This window comes from Pseudorca crassidens, chromosome 8 (genome assembly GCF_039906515.1).
Source record: "Pseudorca crassidens isolate mPseCra1 chromosome 8, mPseCra1.hap1, whole genome shotgun sequence".
NCBI classification, from domain to species: Eukaryota; Metazoa; Chordata; class Mammalia; order Artiodactyla; family Delphinidae; genus Pseudorca; species Pseudorca crassidens.
In genome coordinates this window covers 86,678,995-86,699,749 of record NC_090303.1, presented here as the reverse complement: position 1 = coordinate 86,699,749, position 20,755 = coordinate 86,678,995, and the positions used below count along the sequence as shown (strand labels likewise).

The 20,755-nt window shown below is 54.7% G+C and overlaps 1 protein-coding gene across 2 annotated transcripts in view; it reads left to right on the top strand.

Annotated features, from left to right (window-relative positions):
* The window catches only part of PLXNA4 (plexin A4), a 608,757-nt gene that overhangs the window by 515,882 nt on the left and 72,120 nt on the right, over window positions 1-20,755 (top strand). For both annotated transcript variants that reach the window (XM_067747050.1, XM_067747052.1), the window contains 6 exons: window positions 422-575; window positions 1,805-1,904; window positions 4,352-4,466; window positions 14,335-14,535; window positions 19,633-19,729; window positions 20,126-20,316. In XM_067747050.1, coding sequence (XP_067603151.1) covers window positions 422-575; window positions 1,805-1,904; window positions 4,352-4,466; window positions 14,335-14,535; window positions 19,633-19,729; window positions 20,126-20,316 — 858 coding nt within the window. The remainder of the gene's footprint in view (window positions 1-421; window positions 576-1,804; window positions 1,905-4,351; window positions 4,467-14,334; window positions 14,536-19,632; window positions 19,730-20,125; window positions 20,317-20,755) is intronic.

Here is a 20,755-nt window from a genome sequence, read left to right as displayed (position 1 = left end):
AGATGGGAAAGATGTATGTGCAGAGGGAGAAAAGGGGGCGGTGGCGCCCACGTTCTTGCTGGGCACCTGCTGGTTGGTGTTGCCATTTTCCAAAGTTGGGGATAACGGAGGGGAGCCTGACCGGCAGTTCCTCAGGGCCTCAGTCCTGCCCAGGGCCTCTCTCCACCTACAGATCCCCTAAACGTTCTGTTTCCTGGGGCCAAATCCATTCAGATGCTTATTTCTTTTGTCTCTGTCTCTTACCATCCCACCACCTTCTCTGTCCTCTCCTGTCGTAAACTGGGTCTCTTCTGTCTGTCAATATTGCCTCACGCTTTTCTTTCTTCTCTTTCTCTCTGATCTCTCTTGCTCTCCCTCTTTCTTCCTTTATTCCATACCTTCTTTTTCCCATGTATCTCTCCCCCTGCCTGGCTGTTCACAGCTGGTCCTGGAGACGTACAATGTCCCAGAGCTGTCAGCTGGTGTCAGCTGCACCTTCGAGGACCTGTCAGAGATGGACGGGCTGGTGGTAGGCAGTCAGATCCAGTGCCACTCCCCAGCAGCCAAGGAGGTGCCCCAGATCATCACGGAGAACGGTGAGTGGTCCCCAGGGGCAAAGTGGGGTGGCAAGTCCTTCCTCCCGCCGCCTGGATGATGAGAACTCAGGACAGACACGCGGGATCGAGGGAGCGCACAGGAGGGGAGGGTCAGAGGAAGCGGCGTGCATTGGTAGGGGTGTCACAGGAAGAGGGGGATGGAGTGTCCCTCCGCTGCCTTTGGAATTGAAACCAGGTGAGCGTCCAGGAGTCAACCTCACCCTGGGTGGGGAGCGGTGCCAAGAGGGCGGGAGAGGGAAAGGCCAGCACAGTGGCAGAGTGTGCCGGTCAAGTTCAGAGGTCATGCTGGAGCATGAGAGGGCCGTCATGGAGGGGCACGGGAGGAGGGATGGGGTGCAGGGGTCATCTGCTTCCTTACCCCCTGCCTGCACTGCTGGGTCTCTGACCCTGAACCGTTGCCCCTCCCACCCCCGCCCCGCCTCCCCGGAGCTTCCTGTTGCTGGCCGGCTGCCACGAGAAGGACGAGGTGGACAGAGGCCCAGCGCTGAGAGGGACAGGCCTGCCTGGGCAGCCTGATTCCATGTTGGCCCTCCCATTTGGGCTTGTCACATTTGTTCCGAGCTGATTGATTAATGAGCCTCTCAGGGAAGGCACAGAACAAGGGGCCTGGGGTCAGGGCTGTGAATTAAACATGGGCCCCAGCTCCTCCGTGGTGCCAGCTGAGGATTCCAGGGATGTCTGCCCGAATGGAGCCCACCAGACGAGGGGGTGTCCGCACAGGGTCTTTCCTTGCAGAGATGGGGAACGAGCTCGTGAGCGCTCACACACCCACGTGTAAAACCTCTGGCGTGATTTGTGGCAGCGTTGCCAAGAGTCTGCGTGTTTCTCCTGGTAGCTAATCAGTGTGTGTATTTGTAATTCTGTGCGGGCTGCATGGACATCATGTATGTGAATGCACATTTGAATACCCGTCAGAGTGTGTGTGTGTGTGTGTGTGTGTGTGTGCGCGTGCGCGTGTAGACAGGAAAGGACCTGGTGAGCGAATGAGAGGCGGGTGCCGGGAATACAGTGTGGGAGGAGAACTAGACCAGAATCACCCTCTGCAGCTGTTCTCGGGGTTGTCCTGAATCCGAATCCGGTTAGAGCTGAGCACACCCCCTGGAGAGGGGGCTCCCCTTTGCCAGGGTGCATTACTCTCAGTGGGACCTGACACGGGGCAGTGGCCGTCCCCCACCCCACCTCCACCTCATGGCTGGCTCCGCCCACAGGGGACCACCATGTCGTCCAGCTGCAGCTCAAGTCGAAGGAGACAGGCATGACCTTTGCCAGCACCAGCTTTGTCTTCTACAACTGCAGCGTCCACAATTCGTAAGTGCCCCTCCAGCCTCACTCAGCTCCCTGTGTCTGGGGTCAAAGTTCATCCAAAGATAGAAGATCCCACCACTTTCCCAAGGACTTACCATCTAGAGGCCCTGTAAGGCGACCTCCTTCACCCCCAGAAGAAGAGAGACTCCGTTCTCTGGCACCCACAGGGTTAATGGGAAGAGGCTAGAACGGGCAGCGTGATAACCTGTGGGCTGGGGAACTCCAAGTCCCTAGCCCTTACATCTTCTCTGGCATAAGTCTGCTAACGTGATTCACTTTCCACCATCTGTTGAGGAGGGGGCTGCTTATTACCTGGAGAACAGAGCAACCAGCACCCCAGGTGAGAAGAGGGGTCTGGGGAGGGAGAGAAGGCCCCACGTGTGTCCAGGCAGTGGTCCAACAAGTCACCTGAAGGAACGCTCCGCTCTGCACAGTCCCCTGCAGGCTGGGTCGGGACTCAGGCTGGCGACGGTCAGAGGCGGGCTTCAGCCTGGGGTGGGCTTCTAGCTCTGGCTCCGGCTCCAGCTCTGGCTCTGTTTGACTGAAGCCTCCACTTCCCAGGGGAAGCCACGGGCGACGGAGGCTTGGGCTCTAGAGTCAGACCAGCTAGGAAAAGTAACCCTTCTGTGCCCCGGTATCCTCTGTAAATGAGGAAATAGTAGTCCTCTTCCTGGGGCGTCACCCAGATATTTAAGAGCTGACGTGGCGAGGGCACGGTCCCCTCGGCTGGGACATCGCTGCTTGCCGCCTGCTCATCAGCCCTGCTCAGCCCGCAGGCTGGCGGCGAGGGCTAGAAGAGCTATTACAAAGAGAGCGCTTAGAGTCGTGTCTGGCCGACTGTTTAGGCAACTGTACATTTTACTGTTACTATATTATGATTTCCTCTCCAAAGTGATGGGCCTGGATAATATTGAGAAGGTACAAACCTGTCTTTCACCATAGAAACCTTTCTTCAACCAAAATTAGGTGTGAAAGCCCAATATACAAAATAGATGGAAGCAGGAGATGGTTGAGGGTCGAGGAGACCTGGAACCCCTCTGTCTAGGAACCCCACGCATCTCACAGTCTCCAAAGAAGCTCCACGGAACCCCCAGGGTTCCATAGAGCACAGTCTGAAAGCCATAGAATCTGATCTCAGAAAGCTTTGCTTGCTTTAATATAATGTTCTGTTTTCTTCTCCATATAGGACAAGCTAGTTAACATAACCATAGATATTTGGGACTCTAGGCTGGTGGGCTCTGTCTGATTATGACAGCTGTGAGTCCAGAGCTGTGGCTCTCTTGGGCACCCCAAGTAAGAGGCAGCCAGTCCTCCCAGCCAAATTGCTTCGACATTGGAATTCTCTTCCTGCTTCTTCCCACAGAGCTTGCCATGTCTTTACCACGTGGTGACCGAATCCCTCACTCCCCTTTTGCCCCTCTAAGAAAGTAGAATAGGTCGATGAAATCATATTTGAAGTTTCCATTCAGTCCGTAAGATGATTTTAAGCATCCTGTATGCACGGCAGTGTGTTACTCATTAAACAAGGAGGATCAAACATTAATAAGATGCAAAGACACGATCTCTACCCACCAAGGATCATGGCCTGGTGGACCAGCGGATGAACAGGACAATGAATAAGTAAAATATAATACAACAAGAGCAATACTGTTCCAGAGACAGAAACAAGAGGGTGAATAGGATGAGGGCCCCAATGAGACCAACTCTGCGTTGGTCAAAGAAGGAAGAGGAGGTGATGAGGTAGAGGAAATGTTACTCCAGGTAGAAGGACAGCACGGGGAGAGCATGGCCTGTTCTTGGCTGAAGCACCAGACACACGTGGGGACAGTGGATCTAGACACCACAGAGGCCTTGGCCTGCATGGCAAGGCATCTGGGTTCGACCCTTTGGAAGAAGGGAGCCATGTTGGGTTTTAAACAGGAAGTAGCTTTTATAAAGTCGCCTGTGTTTCCTGGGAATGGTGAGTAGACGTAGGGTTGCCAACTCTGCCCATCACACTGAAGGGGTAGCCTCAAGACCTTCCTCTGCAAAGGTGTGTCCATGTGGGTCCTTGTCAGCAGAGACGCTGGAGTCAATTTGAATTGAAAGTCAATTTCACCGTTAGTCCTAACTCTCATGGGTTCTCTGGATGAGCCCCTCTACTCCAGACTTCATTGTTTCCCGATTCAGCAAAGGAGGGCGTCATCCTATAAAAAGGGAAGTGGCTGATGAGGCTCTTGGGGGGTCGGGGTTGTCAGCTACCTGAGTGAAGGCGGAGGCCAGAGACTCTTGGCTTCCTGAGGACTTGGAGAGAAAAGGGATGGATTTTTCCAAGATCTCCTCTTCCTGAGTGTTTGAAGGTGGTTTCTACTAGTATGAAAACGTGTTTTGCTCGGCCCTAGAGTCCTGGGCTTTCTGCTTTTGGTTCATGCAGGTTCTCTGATGTGTGCCTCTTCCTCCTCTGTGCCCAGGTGCCTGTCCTGCGTGGAGAGCCCATACCGCTGCCACTGGTGTAAATACCGGCATGTCTGCACCCATGACCCCAAGACTTGCTCCTTCCAGGAAGGCCGGGTGAGGCTGCCTGAGGTAGGTCCCGCAGCCAGAGCCGTGAGTGCTGCTTTCTGTGAGCGAGGGACACGCAGGCAGTTCTTCCCTTAAGAAGAGAAAACAAAGGCAAATCCCGCAGGACCACCCCCTTGCTCCCCAGCCCCGACTCTTAAGGGATCGCTTCACGAAAGCAGTAAACAAGCAAAGCTCTGAGCTCTGGGTCAGTCCTGGGGGTTCAGTTACCAGACAGAGGTGCATTCCAGGTCACTCCGTCCAGCAGGACCCTCTACACACCAGGTGAGTTCCAGAACAATCCCAGAGAGGGGTGTGTGTGTGTGTGTGTGTGTGTCCTAGAAATAATTATAAGTACACAGCAGGACTGTGTACAGACTGCTCAGCGGTCCCTCAGAGCACTGTCGACAGAGCAGAAAAAGCAGAAATTTGAGAACCTCATTCAAGGTAATTAAATGATTAGGAGCCTTTGAAATCCACCAGATCCCTCAGGTGTCTCTGCTTTCCTTTTATTCCTGGGCCTCTCCACACAGGAAATCCCTGCTAGATACACCAGCCTGGAAAGCTGGAGAGAGCCTGAGAACCTCTTTCTTTCTGCTCCCATCAAGTCACTTGTAGGTTTCAGACCAGAACAAGAAGAGGCTATGGAAGTCTCTAGACACAGGCCCTCTGCCTCTGCGATGGGGTCTGTCTATGGCTGGGAATGGCTGCTCTGAATTTGTAATCCGAAAAAGAGACCCAGACCTAGATTATCCCTTCATAGGAAAAGGGAGAAAAGGGGTTATGTCTTGGCTTTAAGTAGGAATGTGAATCTAATTTTTAATGTGTCAATTCTCTGCTTCTTTTTTTTTTTTAACTAAGACAAAGTGGAGCTAAAGCTAATAGGACAGACAGGGGTCTGACAGCCAAGGGGCACACCTTGGCATGAAGACCCTGATGAAAGGCTGTACATTCTCGGGACTTCCCTGGTGGTCCAGCAGTTGAGACTTCACGCCCCCAGTGCAGGGGGCCTGGGCTCAGTCCCTGGTTGGGGAGCTAGATCCTGCATGCATGCTGCAACTAAGAGCCCACGTGCGCAACTGAAAGATCCCGCGTGCCCCCACTAAGACCTGGCGCAGCCAGACAAATCAATAAATAAAATATTTTTTAAAAAAGAAATTTAAAAGAAGGCTATCCATTCTCCTCAATCCTGGGCCTTTGTCTTGGGGTGCAGGGTCAGATGCAGAAGAAGGGCTGGTTGACCCACCCAACCAGGGGCTAAGAGCCCAGGAAGCACCTCTTCTTATGTTGTTCAGAAACCTACAAGTAACTTGATGGCAGTGGGGACAAAGAGGTTCTCAGGCTCTCTCCAGCTTTCCAGGCTGGTGTATGTGGCAGGGATTTCCTGTGTGGAGAGGCCCGAGAATAAAATGAAAACAGAGACAATCGAGCTCTCTGGTGGATCTCAAAGGGCCCTAATCATTTAATGACCTTGAAGGAGGTTTTCAAATTTCTGCCTTTTCTGTCCTGTTTGCCCCTCTTGTCCCAACTTTCTTTCTTTTAAATATGTAAAAGCAGCTGGCATCTGCTGCTCAGAAAGAGGAAAAAAACCTAGAAAAGAATAAAACAATAGCCCACCACGTTTCCCAGTGCAATTCAGGGATCTCCATAAAAGAATAATGTCTTCAGGTGCCCAGACTGCAAGCCAGGTACAGCACCCATGTGCACCTGGTGGTGGCAGAGGTCACTGGGGATTCACAGAACCTCAGAGGGTGTGGTGCCAGGGTCCCCAGAAGAGGAAGAAGTCTGGAGGAACGTGACGGATGGAGGGATGTGAAGAAGGACAAACCCACCGCTGTGGCCCCACCGCCAACTCTTTCCATTTTACATGAGCCCTTTTACCGGGAGCCTGGCGAGCCATCACAGTGACAGGTATCTTGGAATCGCCGTGCCTCCCTTATCGCTTCACTGAATGGAATTAACTTTGGCTTCTCTTTTTCTTGGATGCTTATTTATTCTAAGAGAAGGAAGTCTTTTTTTTTTTTTTTTTTTTTTTTTGCGGTACGCGGGCCCCTCACTGTTGTGGCCTCTCCCGTTGCGGAGCACAGGCTCCGGACGCGCAGGCTCAGCGGCCATGGCTCACGGGCCCAGCCGCTCCGCGGCATGTGGGATCCTCCTGGACCAGGGCACGAACCTGCATCCCCTGTATCGGCAGGCGGACTCTCAACCACTGTGCCACCAGGGAGGCCCGAGAAGGAAGTCTTAAGGCTGTACTCCTGGTCCACAGTTGGAGGCTGCATTCTACCCAGCTCAATAATGGACCATTTTGACTATAACACAGAGGAGAGACCAGAGTCGACCACCTCGTGATGGTTGTTGTAGCAGCGTCTTCCTGGAGATAAGGGGAAAAGAAGTAAATAAATATTTGTGGACTGTTGGCTGAGGCCAGCCATTGCAGGTCAGCGGAAGAAGGTCATATTGTCCTCAGAGCTTAAAAAAAAAAGCCCCGGCTGCTAACAGAAATATAATGATCTTTTTTTAATGTTGTTGCTTTGTTGTCTATATTTTTGTTTCTGGGAAGAGCTGGTAACAGGAATAAGGGGTAACGAAGAAAATTACACCTCTGAACGGTGACTTTGTAGAAGCCCCAGGCACAAGTGTCCCCTCTCCATGCCAGGGGAAGAGCTTATTCATGGCATGATACTCTGTAGCACTGTTACAGGTCACCTCTCATCCTACGTTACCCACTTCTTGAACATTTCCCATATGCGGGGCATTGTGGGAGGTTTAAAGGTGTGTAAGAGATCTGTAGATCTGTATTTAGAGACGTGTAAAATGGGACCATTGGTCCACATGATTGCTGAAGTTCTGCAATTATCAGTGGAAATAATCTGGAGAGCACCAAAGAGAAATCCCCGCCCAAGAAGTGGTCTTACTGGGTGAGTGTCCAAGTGTGGCCTAGGTCTCCCAGTTCTGCCCAATAGGGGGGCTCACACAGCCTCAGGCCTGGAGCTCCCCTGGACTTCCAGACCCAGACTCACCCTGGGAATGAAGGGGAGACCCAGGCCCAGCGGTTCTCTGGAAGTCCCTAGGTTTTCATTTGCTTTCAACCTTTGAGTGTGGGGATGCAGACAGAGGCCTTTTGTTAGCCAAGAGGGAGGCTGCCAGGTGGCCCTTCAACTCCCCAGCAGCATCCTGTATCCCTAGGAAGGCTTTCATCCGGGCGTCTTCCAGTTTCAACACTGGCTTTGTTGACTATCACCAGGCATGTTGAATTACCTCTTTTTTTTCCCCTGAACAAAGAGTGCATTCAGGTGAAGTTATTGGTCTGGAACAGAGAACTGGTCAATCACTGTTGTTATTATATTAATGGCAAGTATTCTCGAGTAATTACAATTATTAGAAATAGAACGCCCAATAACATATGTTGTTTATAGGCACTAGATTCCAGTTACAAAGAATGATTTTGTTTCAACTAATGATGACATTGTGATAACAGCCCTGGGTCTTTAGATCTGCTGCCAGATCCCGGGTACCAAAGAGAAGAGGGAGAGAAAGGCGAGGGAAGGCTGAAGTGGGACCACAGAGTCCTTTCAGTCCTGTTCTCCCAGTATCAGCCGAGACTCCTGGCTTCCCACTGGAATGGACTTTCACCGGGGCAGCCGTGAACAGGGCCACGCTCTCACCTGCACCAGGCGGGAGGGACCACTGGTCTCCCAGTGGCTTTGGAATCCCCAGGCTCCTCTGCTGGGTGACCTGAGCCCCCCATCAGGCCCACGCACTTCATAACAGTGATCCTTGGCGAACAAAGGCGAACTTCCACGGAAAAGCCAATCCACTGAGAAGAATTTATCCTCGCTGGATTATTTTGCTGTTATTTCTCATCTAACCTGAAAAGCAAAGTGAGCTGCGGCTGAAGCTGCATTCTCTGGACTCCAGGCGGGATGGGCTTCGCGAGGAAGCCGAGGCACATCTGGCGCATTAAATACAGGCTCAAAGAGGAAGTTCCTGCAGCCCCTCTCTTCTTGAAGTTCAACCAGAGTGTTTACTCCAGAGAACAATTGTAAGATCAGAAGAGGCAAAATGAATTCTATTTGATTTCCAAAGCTGTGCTTGAAAGTTTCTCCCCAAATCCCCTACCACCCCGATACCGCTGAGTTGAATCTGTTGCCAGGACGGGTATCAGGAAATCTGCTGATCCCAAGGTCAGTCCTCCCTGGGACTCAAGCGCTGGCAAAGCAGGGGAAGTCCGGGCCCCGGGACAGCTGCTGAAATGAGCCCCATGCCCAGAGACAGGGCAGGCCAAGGGCATTTATCCCCAACTGGACTTGAAGGAGATCAGGCCAGCCCACCTTGTCAGCGATTCAGCTCCCCTTCTTACCGTCCTCTGGGATCCAACCAGAGGGAACAAAAGCACCCTTGCCATGCCCTTCACCCTCCTTTGAGAAAACGAAGCCAAACCCCTGTGCGCAGGTATTCCATTACTGGGTTGCCATCTCTGCACTCAACTGCACTTTCCATCAATCTCATCTGCCCTTCCCCCACTTAAGATTATGGGTATTTCCTTTTTGTATTATTACTTTGCTCTCTCCATAAACCAGCCCATCGTAGATCACGTTAATGGCATAAACTTGGGGAACAGCAAAGAAAATATATGGTGCGTTGCATTTTTGTACTGGGCACCATGGGTTGAGAAGGTGAGTGTAAATTTTGGGGGTTGGTTGCGGCTAGTGCTAACTTGTCTTTGGAATTGATGGGGGCTGAGGTGACGTGGGGGGAGGGGTGAACTGCAATTTACTTGTCCCTTAGCTGCCCCTCCGTGCTGCCCCTACCCAGCTCCCCCCAGCCTTGCGGTAACAACTGAGAGAATTAGAGCCCTCATCTTGTAAACACACTAGGGACTGTAAATCCACAGCCCACCACCCCCTCCCGAGGAAGCACCAGCCCTGAAGGCAGCTTTTCCTCTCCCAGCTGGGCAGCATTCTTTATGTCGTGTTCAATTATTTAAATATGCAATGAAACCTCTGTATCAAGCAGCCACCGACATGCTGGACGTGGTAGATGGAAAGGCATCTTTTTTGCTCTCATATGTTGATACTCCCCCTGCAATTAGCGGTGCTGTCTTTACTTCTGTGTGCATTTCAGTGGAAACCAAAATATGCACAGGGCTAGACGATGGACCTGGAGCCCACTGGAGCCACTTTCTGAAAGCCAAGACGTTTAAAGATCTTCTTGTACCTCAAGCCACCCTTCTCCCCAACCTCAGCCCATTCTCAGGACTGCAGAACATAGCCACGGGCAAAACAGACTCCAAGCGAATCTGGTTCTTATTGTATGCATTTGTCTCCCAATAATCTTGCTAAATGCAGGTGTTTTCTACCCTCCAAGAGCTGCCCCTTTCAAATGATTGTTCAGAGAAATATCTTCCTCGAAAAGAGAAGGGCAGTATGTTTTTAAGGAATTCCGTAAGGGGGCTAGATCATCATCTGGGGACAAAAGTCAGTAAGATGATGGTGAGGGTGTTTTGCTCACGGTCACTGTGGGAACTGAGATAACTGGTGTGCTTAATTTCTTTCTCATGGACATGGTGGTGATTATATGTGTTGTGCTATGAAACAAGATAGCACGTGGCAAAATATGTGTAAGGTGATGGAGATGGTGGGACATGCGCTGCGTTGAAACCTTGTACCCCTTGCACCGTGTTCATTGTGTTAGCTAGGATAACGGTATCATGCACTACCTATGAGAGCCATACCCACCTGTATGACTATGCCAGGTCACAATATACCAGTTATTAAAATACTTCCTTCCTGGTAGGTAAATGGCACTTCCAGGAGACCAACGTACCCTGCAAAGACCCCCACCTCCTCCAGCATGCAGGGGTCGATATTTTGAATACGACGCTTTGAGCTAGTTTAGCAGGCATTGTTTACCCCCATTTTAAAGATGGGAAAACTGAGCCTCAGAAAGGTTATATGAGGATGTGCCCCCAGGTCACCTACTGGGTTCATATTAGAATTGGGACCATAAAATTCATGGATTCCAAACCAGCCTCTTCATTTTATGGATGGGGAGACTCAGAGGGTTTGGGGATGTGCCCAAGGCCACGTGGCTGGCTGGTGAAGGTCCTGTCTCAGAGCACGCGGAACCTTCCAGAAGAGGGGACTGCCATTAGAGGAGCAGTGAACAGAACTGGGAACTCCCTAGCCATTCCTGTTGTGTTGGGGCACTCAGAGCTGTTGAAATTGTTGGGCACTGAAGCTTCGAAGGGGTGGATAGGCTGGACCATGAGAATTGATGGGTGTTTATGGAAAAGCACACAGAGGCGGGGGCAGGGGAGACGGATCCTTGGGAAACGAGGTAGGAAAAGGGAGTAGCTGAGGGACCAGGTGCAGCCTGAGTCAAGGGGGAAGGACGAGGAAAGAACAAACGTTTTTTGAGCACTTGCTCCCTCTGTGCCAGACGCGTCATACATGGTAGTTCATGGACTTCCCCCAAATGACCCTGTAGAGGATGAGTTTTTAATCCCCGTTCGTAGTGAAGCCGAGCAATGTTTAGAGTCCTTTCAAGACTCAAACTAGCAGGAGGAAGATGGACTTGCACTTATACGTATGGGATTCCCAAACCACACTCTTTCTAGTTAAGAAAGCGCAAAGGTGAGGACCACGGCCAAAGTGCTGGGTAACAGGGCCTCAGAGTCATGGAGAAACGTGGAAGTCACTCTGAAATTTCCTGCGAGCATCAGACTCATAGGTGCTTTTGTACCTGGGATCTCAGCATGAGGCTGGGCAGGGTCTGGGGAGATGGGGTGAGAGGAGGGGGCAGCACGGTGGCAATGGTCCCTTTATGCCTTGTTGTCTAGGGGAAAATGGCCATTTTACATTTCAATTAGGAGGGACACCGGGGTCAGTCAGCAGCGCCACCAGAGGAAAATGGGCCCAGCCCAGCCCTGGGCCTCTCCAATTATTATTAATGAACTTAGTCTCCGAGTGGCCAACCTTTTTATATGCAAACTAGGCCATTAAGGGGCCACTGGCAATCAGGACTCACTACAGAACTCATAACAAGCCCCAGTGAGAATCTTACAGGGGGAAGGAGAGAGGCTTAGCTTCCATCCTGGACCAGAATCGGTCCAGCCCCTAGGCGAGGTTCCAGCTCACCACAGGAGGGTTTCGAAGCCCCCTGGCCCCCAGCTCCTCTCTGGGAAATCCTGGCCCACCATCCCATCCTAAGGTGGTCCTACTGCCAGTAGGAACTTGCCTCTTTCATTAAGAGGAGGAAATATGGTGGGTTGGCGTGGGAGTTCTTCAGCTGCCAGCACATCTGTTGACACTGAACCAATGTTTTTCCTCTCCCTGGCTTGGTTTCTCCTTTGCAAAGTAAAAGGGACCCTTGGGTTGGTTCAGAGGACTCTCAGATTCAGACACCCTCAGCGTACCTTTCTTGAGCTGCCGTATTTTCCTGTGGGACTTGGGGATGAGAGATCCCAGCTCTTCTGCTCTTACTCGCAATGCAACCCTAGACGCAGCTTGTAGCAGGAGGCAAGGTCAGGCTGTGCATGCTTTAGGAGAGGGACAGCTGCCAGGTCTTCGGCGGGAGGGAAGAGCGGGGTCAGGACTGGCCCGGCCCCTCTGGCTCACAGCTCGCCACTTGTCATCCGTCTTCTCTCCTGAGTCCCCAACATCACACATCGCCCTCTCCAGCCCGAGCTTCATCCTTTTCACAAAATCGCTCTTTTCTTCTACGTGTCCCGAGTTCTCATCTTGCCGGAGCAGGGGGATGAGATGCCAGCAGAGGCAAGGACACGGGATGGAACCATAAGATTCTCGCTCCACGTGGGACCTCGTGGTCCCTGGAGACCCACACGATCTAGAGCCTCAAGGCCACAGGCAGGGTTCAGGCCGTGTCCTCTGTCCCCTCCCCCTCCTGCTGGCCTGCCTCCCTGCTGCTCTTCTTTGTTTTATTTATTTTAAACTGCGCCAAAATACACATATCATAAAATTTACTATCTTAACCAGTTGTATGTGTACAGTTTAGTGGCAATAAGTACATACATTCACGTTGTGGTACAGCCATAGCCACCATCCATCTCCAAAACTCTATTCATCTTTCCCAACTGAAACTCTGCACCCGTTAAACCCTAACTCCCCCTTCTCTCGTGCTCCAGAAACCACTCTTCTACCTTCTGTCTCTATGAATGTGACTACCCTGGGTACCTCCTATGAGAGGAATCCATGGGTGAATTTTCAAGATTCACCCATGACTTAGCGTGTGTTTAAATTCCTTTTTGAGGCTGAATCGTATTCCATTGCATGTATGTATCACATTTCGCTTATCCGTTCATCTGCGAGGGCACCTCCGTTGCTTCCACCTTTTGGCTGTGTGAGTACTGCTGCCCTGAGCATATGGGCATCAAGTATCTCTTCGAGACCCTGCTTTCAGCTCTTTTGGATGCAAACTCAGAAGTGGAATTGCTGGGTCTGCTGCTCCCCCGTTTAGCCATTCAGGATAAAGGCGTGGATAGCCTGGAGGAGAGGAGGTCATTCATTTAATGGGCCTGGGGTGCTTCCCTAAAGCAAGGCTACAGGGTAATCGGGAAGAACAGAGGTGAGACCACCCAAATCATGGACTCAGGACTGGTTAGAGCTGAATGGGGCCTTGGATGCCACCCAATTGACAGATGAGGTAGCTGAGTCTCAAAGTGGGGATTGATGCGTGGTGAGCTCAGGGTTCCACAGCTCGTCAGAAGCTCAGCGGCCCTAGAGCTCTTCTCCCTCCAGCTTTCAGTGACCGGGGGGGCTCATGTTTGTTTTCAGACCCCGGGGGGGGGACAGCCGCCGGGTGCCTGATTGCCTGGGGCCCCTCCCATCTGCCCTTCCCCTGGCCTCCTTTCTGCCTTACTTTGCTGGGGAAGAGGGCTGAGGTCAGGGGGGCCCCTGAGAGTCAGCAGTGAGCCCACGGGGCAGCGTCCTCATGAAGGATGTGTGAGCCATGCTTTTGTCCGTCTACCTGCCCAGAAGCTGTCTGTCTGGTGGGCATGCCCCAAACAGTGCCACAGGGGGAGGAATCTGGGGCTGGTGGGACCTGCCTGGCCCGGGGCCTCACTCCTGTCCATGCAGCTCCTGTGAATCCAGCCACACGCCAGCTCCCACCTCCCAGCAGGGCAGAGCACCGTGCTCCTTATTTGACCCCATTCTCCCCCCAGCCCTCCCTGAACAGAGCTGATTGCCCCAGCGAAAAGGGGCCCAGTGATCCATTTCCTCCATGCCCGAATGTGTTCAGAGGCCCCCCTTGGCTCGGGGACGAGCAGCTGGAGGGGACGCAGAGTGTACCTGCTCTGAGGGGCATGTTCTTGGGGGCCGGCCATCCCCGGAGCTCAGTCAGAAGCTTCTGGATTTCAAAGGTCTCTGGGGCTCATTGCAGAACATTCCCAAATGCCTTATGGAAGGTCCTCCCACCCCTTCCAGACTCACATTCCAGAGCCTCGGCCCAGGGCTTGTGTCACTGTGTAGCTGTTCGCTTGGGCACCTCTGTCCCAGCTCTTGGCAGCCCGGAACTGAGGCAAAGCGGTCTTCAGCTCAAAGTGGGACAGGACGCCCAGCCAGCAGGGTCAGTCTGCTAGGGGAGGAGGGTGCTGAGAGGGGAGGGACCGCTGGGAGTCTGGACCAGAGGGTCTGGGGCGCATTGAAAAAGAAGCTGACGAGGGCAGGGGACGAGCTCTGTGAGGCGGGGCCTCAAGGTGGGGATGCCGGGACCCGGCTGGCTCAGTCTCACTGCCTCCTCCACGGTGGTCGGGGGTGGGCAGCAGCGCCGAGGGCCGTGCGTGGGGAGTCCTGGGGAGGGTGGAGTCTGAGAACATCTGGGTGATACCAGGGGCTTCCCACAGCCCGACCTGAGCCTCACTGTCTGTCCCCAGGACTGCCCGCAGCTGCTGCGAGTGGACAAGATCCTGGTGCCCGTGGAGGTGATCAAGCCCATCACCCTCAAGGCCAAGAACCTCCCCCAGCCGCAGTCGGGGCAGCGCGGGTACGAGTGCGTCCTCAGCATCCAGGGCAGCGAGCAGAGGGTGCCCGCCCTGCGCTTCAACAGCTCCAGCGTGCAGTGCCAGAACACCTCTGTGAGTGCCCGCCCCGTGTGCCCACCCGCCGGGCGCTCTTCTAGGGTCAGGACTGCCCCGAACCCCCACAGAACCGCTCAGCTCCCCCCGACAACTGCTTCCTCCAACCCTGCTAGCCCGGCCCAGTCCCCCAAGTGTCTGCCTGTAGGTGTGGCCCTGTCGTGGTGACCCAGCAGGGGCTGCGGTGCAAGGGGCTTTGGGGCCCGCCTTGGGGCCGCTGAGCGCTCTTTGTGGGCAGATGTATTTACAGGGCGTGCCCATCCTCCTTCCTGAGAGCCGCTCTGGAAACCCTGGGTCCTGACTTCCTACCAGGGCTGACCTGGGGGCCTCATGTGAGCCCACAAAGGCGCACCTCGGCCTGTACAGCCTCACAGAGGCTGCTTCCCAGCACACGAGGCTTCTGAGACAGACCAGCCCCTGCAAAAGGAGCCTTGGAACAGGAAGGAGCCCCCCGGGGCTGTGCTGTGTAGATCGGCACAAACCCTGCCCAGTATTTAGAAATCCAGGTTGGGTCCATGCTGGACCAGCAACGGGTCAGCAGCCCCCTGCGGCCAGCAGCCTTCGCCTGGTCCCTGGTCACCACACAGTGTGCCCTAACAGTGCGCCCCTGCCTGCCAGCTCCCCCGCCGGCCCCGTGGCCTTCCCAGCCCCGGCTCTGCTCTCCCTCATTCTCTCTTTCTGGGCTATTGCTGTGCACCCAGATGCTCAGAGACTAACAGACTTAAAGACTCGTAACATTTTCAAGCGATGTGAAACCCACCTTCTTCTTCACTGTGCAGAGGAGAAACCGGAGGCCCAGAGTAGGGGCAGGATTGGATTTGTGGGGCTGAGAGTTACATACTTTGGGGGACCTTCTTTAAGAATGAAATACGTCAATACAAATGAGATACGCAGGCAGGCCTTAGGAAGGGCCATGTGGGTGAGTGCAGGGCCCTGAAGCTGGCCCTGAGTCTCCATTGACTTCCAGGGTAACCCACTCTTGCCCCGAGGGTCAGTGACACGCCCAAGGTCACACAGTTCGTGAGTGGCAGGGTCTCACGACCTGTGAGAAATCAAGCCCGCCCCACCACCCTTGATTTTTGGTGGCAGAGGGGGGTCTCAGAGGAGAGCAGAGAAGGAAAAGAGAGACACAGGAGCATTCTGCATGGGGTGACACGGGGCTGGGTGGACAGGCAGGTCACTTCCAGCCCACTATTTGGGGACAGGCCCCGGGCCAATCACTGTAGCCCTCGGGGGCCTGTTGGCAGAGAACAGGGCAGCTCACAGGCAGCAGTTGGAGGAGGGTTAGAAGCAACTGTGGGTATCCGTGGCCTCCTTTAGACAGAGGCTCCAGGAGATGTCAAGTGCTGCTAATAATAGTGCCCAGTCCCGCCCCTCAGTCACTGGCAATCACGGGAGTCAGTGGGCTGCAGGGGACAGCTGGCCGGCTACAGTGCCAGCCATGAGGCCCTAGGGCTCTAGGCCCATCTTCCACCGACCCGCAGTGGCCCCATGGTTTCTCGTCGTGCCCCAGTTTACTGCGTGCAAAACAAGGACAGGGAGACCGATAGGGGGTTAATTTTCCCCCTTCCCGCTTTACTGGAACACAGCTGGGAATGGGTCTGCTGAGCCTCTGGGGTCCTGGAGATGGACACAGCATACACTGGTGTCTTACGTTGGTGATAGAATGATAGAACTTGGCAGCAAAAAATCTCAGACAAGGGAATGGTTGGAGGGAAGAGCGTCCAAATTGTACAGAGGTCTTCTCTTTGCTCTAGAAAGTAGGGAGACTGGGGTTCACTCTTTCCCCAGGTGATGAGCAACGTCGTCCAAGAGCTGGGCCACGATGAGCCAGACCTTGACTGAGACACTTAACCTCCTGGCCCATAGGAGCCTGAAACACTCTTCCCCCAGCTCCGGGCTTTGTGCGGATCAACTGCCCACTGATCATAGAGGGCTATATAAATGCTAAGTGGAGCAGAGGTGGGGAGTGGTGGAGGATGCGAGCCAGTGGTCCAGGGTCCCCAGCAGTCCGCCCCTCCCCCTGCAGGATGCAGGTCAAGGGGGAGAGAGGGCATCTCCAGGAAGGAGCGTGACCTCCCTAGAGGGGGGAGGTCAAGGGGTTGGTGGGCAATACTGGGGTTAATGATTTCTGTAATATTTTAGAATTGAGATCTCAGGAATGAGGAGAAAGAGGAAGCAATGCCCAGCATATTTGATCCTTAAAGCCTTTTTTATTTTTCCTTCAGAAAGAAAATGTGTGCACACACACGCACATCTGAGCACATAAGTGTTCTCGTGTGCGTCCGTCTCCACGTGTACCAAGTGTCTGGCGCGGAAACACTCAATAAGTGCTGCTGCTATTATTCCACATAAACAGAAACACGGGGAACACAGGTGTATTTTTGCACAGCATCCCCAAGTGCACACACATAGATTCAAATACACGATAATATTTGGGTGCTCATTCTCCGCAGCAGGCACTGTGCCCAGAGCATCGGATGGTTATCTTGAACCCTCCCAACAATCCCGTGAGGTACGCACCGCGTGTAATTCCCACTTTACACGTGGGGAGTCTGAGATTCGGATCCTCGGCCCACATTCACACAGCCGGTCACTGCGGAGCCCCTACACGGCACTACACGTGTGTGCCCGTGTGTGCTCACATGCACACGCACATCTGAATGCATAGACCCTACGGATGTGCACAGACCTCTTCTCACTTCAGCACGCGTGGGAAGACATTCATGTACGCATGCAAAGACGTTCATGCACGCAGATGCTCCCATGCATACGTGGGCAGTATGTCTTGCCTTGATCTCGGGGGGATCTCAGGTCCTTCCTGAGAGGGGCCTGAAGGTTCTCTTGATCGTCGACCAACACGCCCCTGGTTGCTGCCTGCTGCTTCCACTTTGGGTCCTGGACAGACCCAGGCCTGAGAGGCAGGAGCCTGGCTTCGATGCCGATTTAGGCACCACCAGCATCCCTCCTAGAGGTCGGAGCAGCCTGACACTGGCCCCTGCCACCTTTCCCCCACTGGGGCCTTGGAGGAAGGGGACGGGAAGGATGGGGGCAGTGGAGCTTGGCTAGAGGAGGAAATGGGAAGGGGCGTCTGGAACGGGTTCTCCCCCCATCCCCCCTACACACTTCCCCCTTGGCTGTCCTCTGTCTCCCTGCTGCTAGCAGATGGCAAGGAGCAGCGATTCTCTAACTTTCACAGCACCAGACTCAGAGTACCTAACTGGAAATGCTCCTGTCTCCAGAGGTTCTAGTTCGGCAGGTCTGGGTGGGGCCTTGGAATCTGCATTTAGTAGACCTCATCCCCAGCCCCACCCCCATGACTCTGATGAAGGTGGTCCATAGACCACCATGAGAGGGGAAGAGGTTTTTTTTTGAGAAAACTCACGACGACTTGGAACGACCCACCCAGACGCGAAAACTCTGGGGAGTTGGCTAGTGGGCTTCGTGGCAAAAAGCTTCTGAGTCCCCAGCTGAGTTATGGGATGATCAAAACAAATTCTCCAGTGTTGTTTCTGCAGGGCTAGGGAGGTTTGCTTATTCTGTGGCTCAGCCCAAACCCTGGCCTTGGCCCAGATGTCATCAGTCTCGAGGGAGATTATACGAGCGTGTGGATGGTACAAGGCAAACCACCGCCATTGTGGGACAGGCACCACATGTGGCTCCCTGGCTTGGGCGTCATCACCAGGGAGTTAGTGAAAACTTCTGGCGTGCTAGGTTAGAGCCCGAAGGAGGCTGGACACACACCCTACTTACGTTTCTGTAGGAGGGCAGCGTCACAGCATGCTCATCATGGAGCACGTTCTGTCACTCAGGAATATAGGGCAGGTTCCCAGGTTAAGATGATAACATCTCCTTTAGAAGCCCTACGGATAAGCTACAGAGGCAGAGGCCCTGAGACCCTCCACAGCTGGTGCATTCCCGAGTTTCTGTGCTGCCCTCCCCTCAGTGAAGGAGGGGGCATCAGTGGCCTGACACAACAGCCACGAGCATCCCCACGGTTCTGCAAACACAACTTCAGACCAAGTCTCCTGGACTGAACTCTTCCAACATATCGCCCATCCTCAGCCCCTCCTCTGCAGAAAACCTGTCTCAGCTCTGATCCTCCATCCCACCCCCTGTGGTGGGCAGAATCTAGTGGAATAATGAGAAAATCATCAGGTAGGGATTGGAAAAGCTGCCCAGGGCAGGTTCCAAGCTCCTGCTGCCTGCCCTCCTTCCCTGGGGATAGAGAATGCCTGCTGCAGAAGGCGGACGGGGGCGGGCATACTGGGGGCTGCCTGAGAGGTACCTCCCACTTCCCCCGCTCCCCGCCTTAGCACCGCAGCCCCGTGGGATGGACCCAGCTGGGTGGAACATTAGAGGAGAGCCCGGCAGGGAAGCGGGGCCCAGAGGCAGCTCCCTGCCGCCCCACCATGGGCAGCTGTGGAACTGGGGCCCCTGCTCTGTCTTGGAGCCTTTGGGGACTTGACCCAGATTCCCAGGTTTGTGCCCTAGGGTGACCTCAGGATTTCCCACCTCACCTCTGAGCTCTCACGCAGTCCTCTTCTGTTAACCCTCAGCCACTCATCCCCTGAAGAGTGCAGCTCCTTCATTGCCTCCCCTCTGCAGCCACTCTCCCTGCCTGCAGATCAGGCTTGGCCAGGTCTCTGGTGAAGCACCCACCTCCCCTGAACGTGTCCTAGAAATTAAAGCTCCCAAATCGCGTTGAGGACTGGCAGGTTCCCCTGGGCAGCCAGGGCGGGAGCAGGCCCCTCTCTCACTAACTTCCTGGGGAGAGCCCAGCTGGCAGGAACAGGCCTCCGCAGAAGGTGGCCAAGCCACTTGCTCAAATCTGCTCTGTGAACCCACATTCCAAATGGGTGTCCCCCCAGGCCTGGCATCTCCCCGCCTTAGCTTCTTGACCCCCTGGTCTGGTCCCCTGAGATGCACGTCCCCACCCTGCCCACCCATGCTGATGTGTGCTTACACACACATGCACGCACAGTCTTGGCCTGCCTTTGACCCCGTGCACTCTTGCGGACACCAGGCCGAACATTGGGCCCCCCCTAGAAATCTCTGTGACCCAGCTTTCTCCTTTCCTTCCGGTCCTGGCTGCAGTATTCCTACGAAGGGATGGAGATCAACAACCTGCCGGTGAAGCTGACAGTCGTGTGGAACGGGCACTTCAACATTGATAACCCAGCTCAGAACAAAGGTGCGGAAGGAGGGCCCGGGCAGGCCGGGGAGGGGGGAGCAGCTCCCATCGGTGGGCAGTGCCATTCCGTCCCCACCCAAGCCAAGCCCGCTCTCCGCGCCTCCCCAGCGCCGTCACTGCTCTGTGACTGCTCGGCGCAGGGGGCGCAGGGCAACGGCTGCTGGGAGTACAGTGGAGGGAGCAGCGCGGGCTGGAGGGGGCCCCCAGAGACTGAGGGAGGCTCCACCGCCCAGCCACGACCCTCTGCTCAGGCTTTCCCTGCATCCGGAGGGCGGAGGGGACAAGGCTGCCTCATGTCCCATCATCCAGGCCAGCACTGCCCTCCTGGTCTGCACTCCCGGGCCCCTCCCAGCCCCCTGCCCCCACCTCCAAGCCCCCCTTGCCCTTTGCCCACAGTTCACCTCTACAAGTGCGGCGCCATGCGTGAGAGCTGCGGGCTGTGCCTCAAGGCGGACCCGGACTTCGAATGCGGCTGGTGCCAGGGCCAGGGCCAGTGTACCCTCCGGCAGCACTGCCCCATCCACGAGAGCCACTGGCTGGAGCTGTCGGGCACCAACAGCAAGTGCACGAACCCCCGCATCACAGAGGTGAGCCGTGGTCCGCTGGGCCCGCCGTGGTCCGCTGAGCCCTGTCCTGCCACGGGCGGGGCCTGGGAGCCATGGCTGGCATGGAATCCGTCACCCCTGTGTCCACCAGGCGCCCAGCTGGCTGCAGGCATCCTCATTTCCCTGCAAATCCGTAACAGCTTTAGGCTTGGCTCAGAGGCCCTCCCCTCATCAAGGGAGGTCGAGAGCAGAGAGGGTTCGACTGTCCTATGGAGTCTCCGTGTGAGCCGCGTCCGAGAGGACTCGCGGTCCTCGACACCCCTTCCTTGTCTCCAAGAGTCCTGGTGGCAAGGCCATGAAGCTCCGTCGGCTGCGGCCTCATTAAGCAGTCAGCCTGTGGGTGGAGGCTGCCTGGGGTCAAGGGCGTGGAGCCCAGCCCCGGAGAGGTGGAGCAGGTCAAAGCGGAGAGGCCTCGGGACTC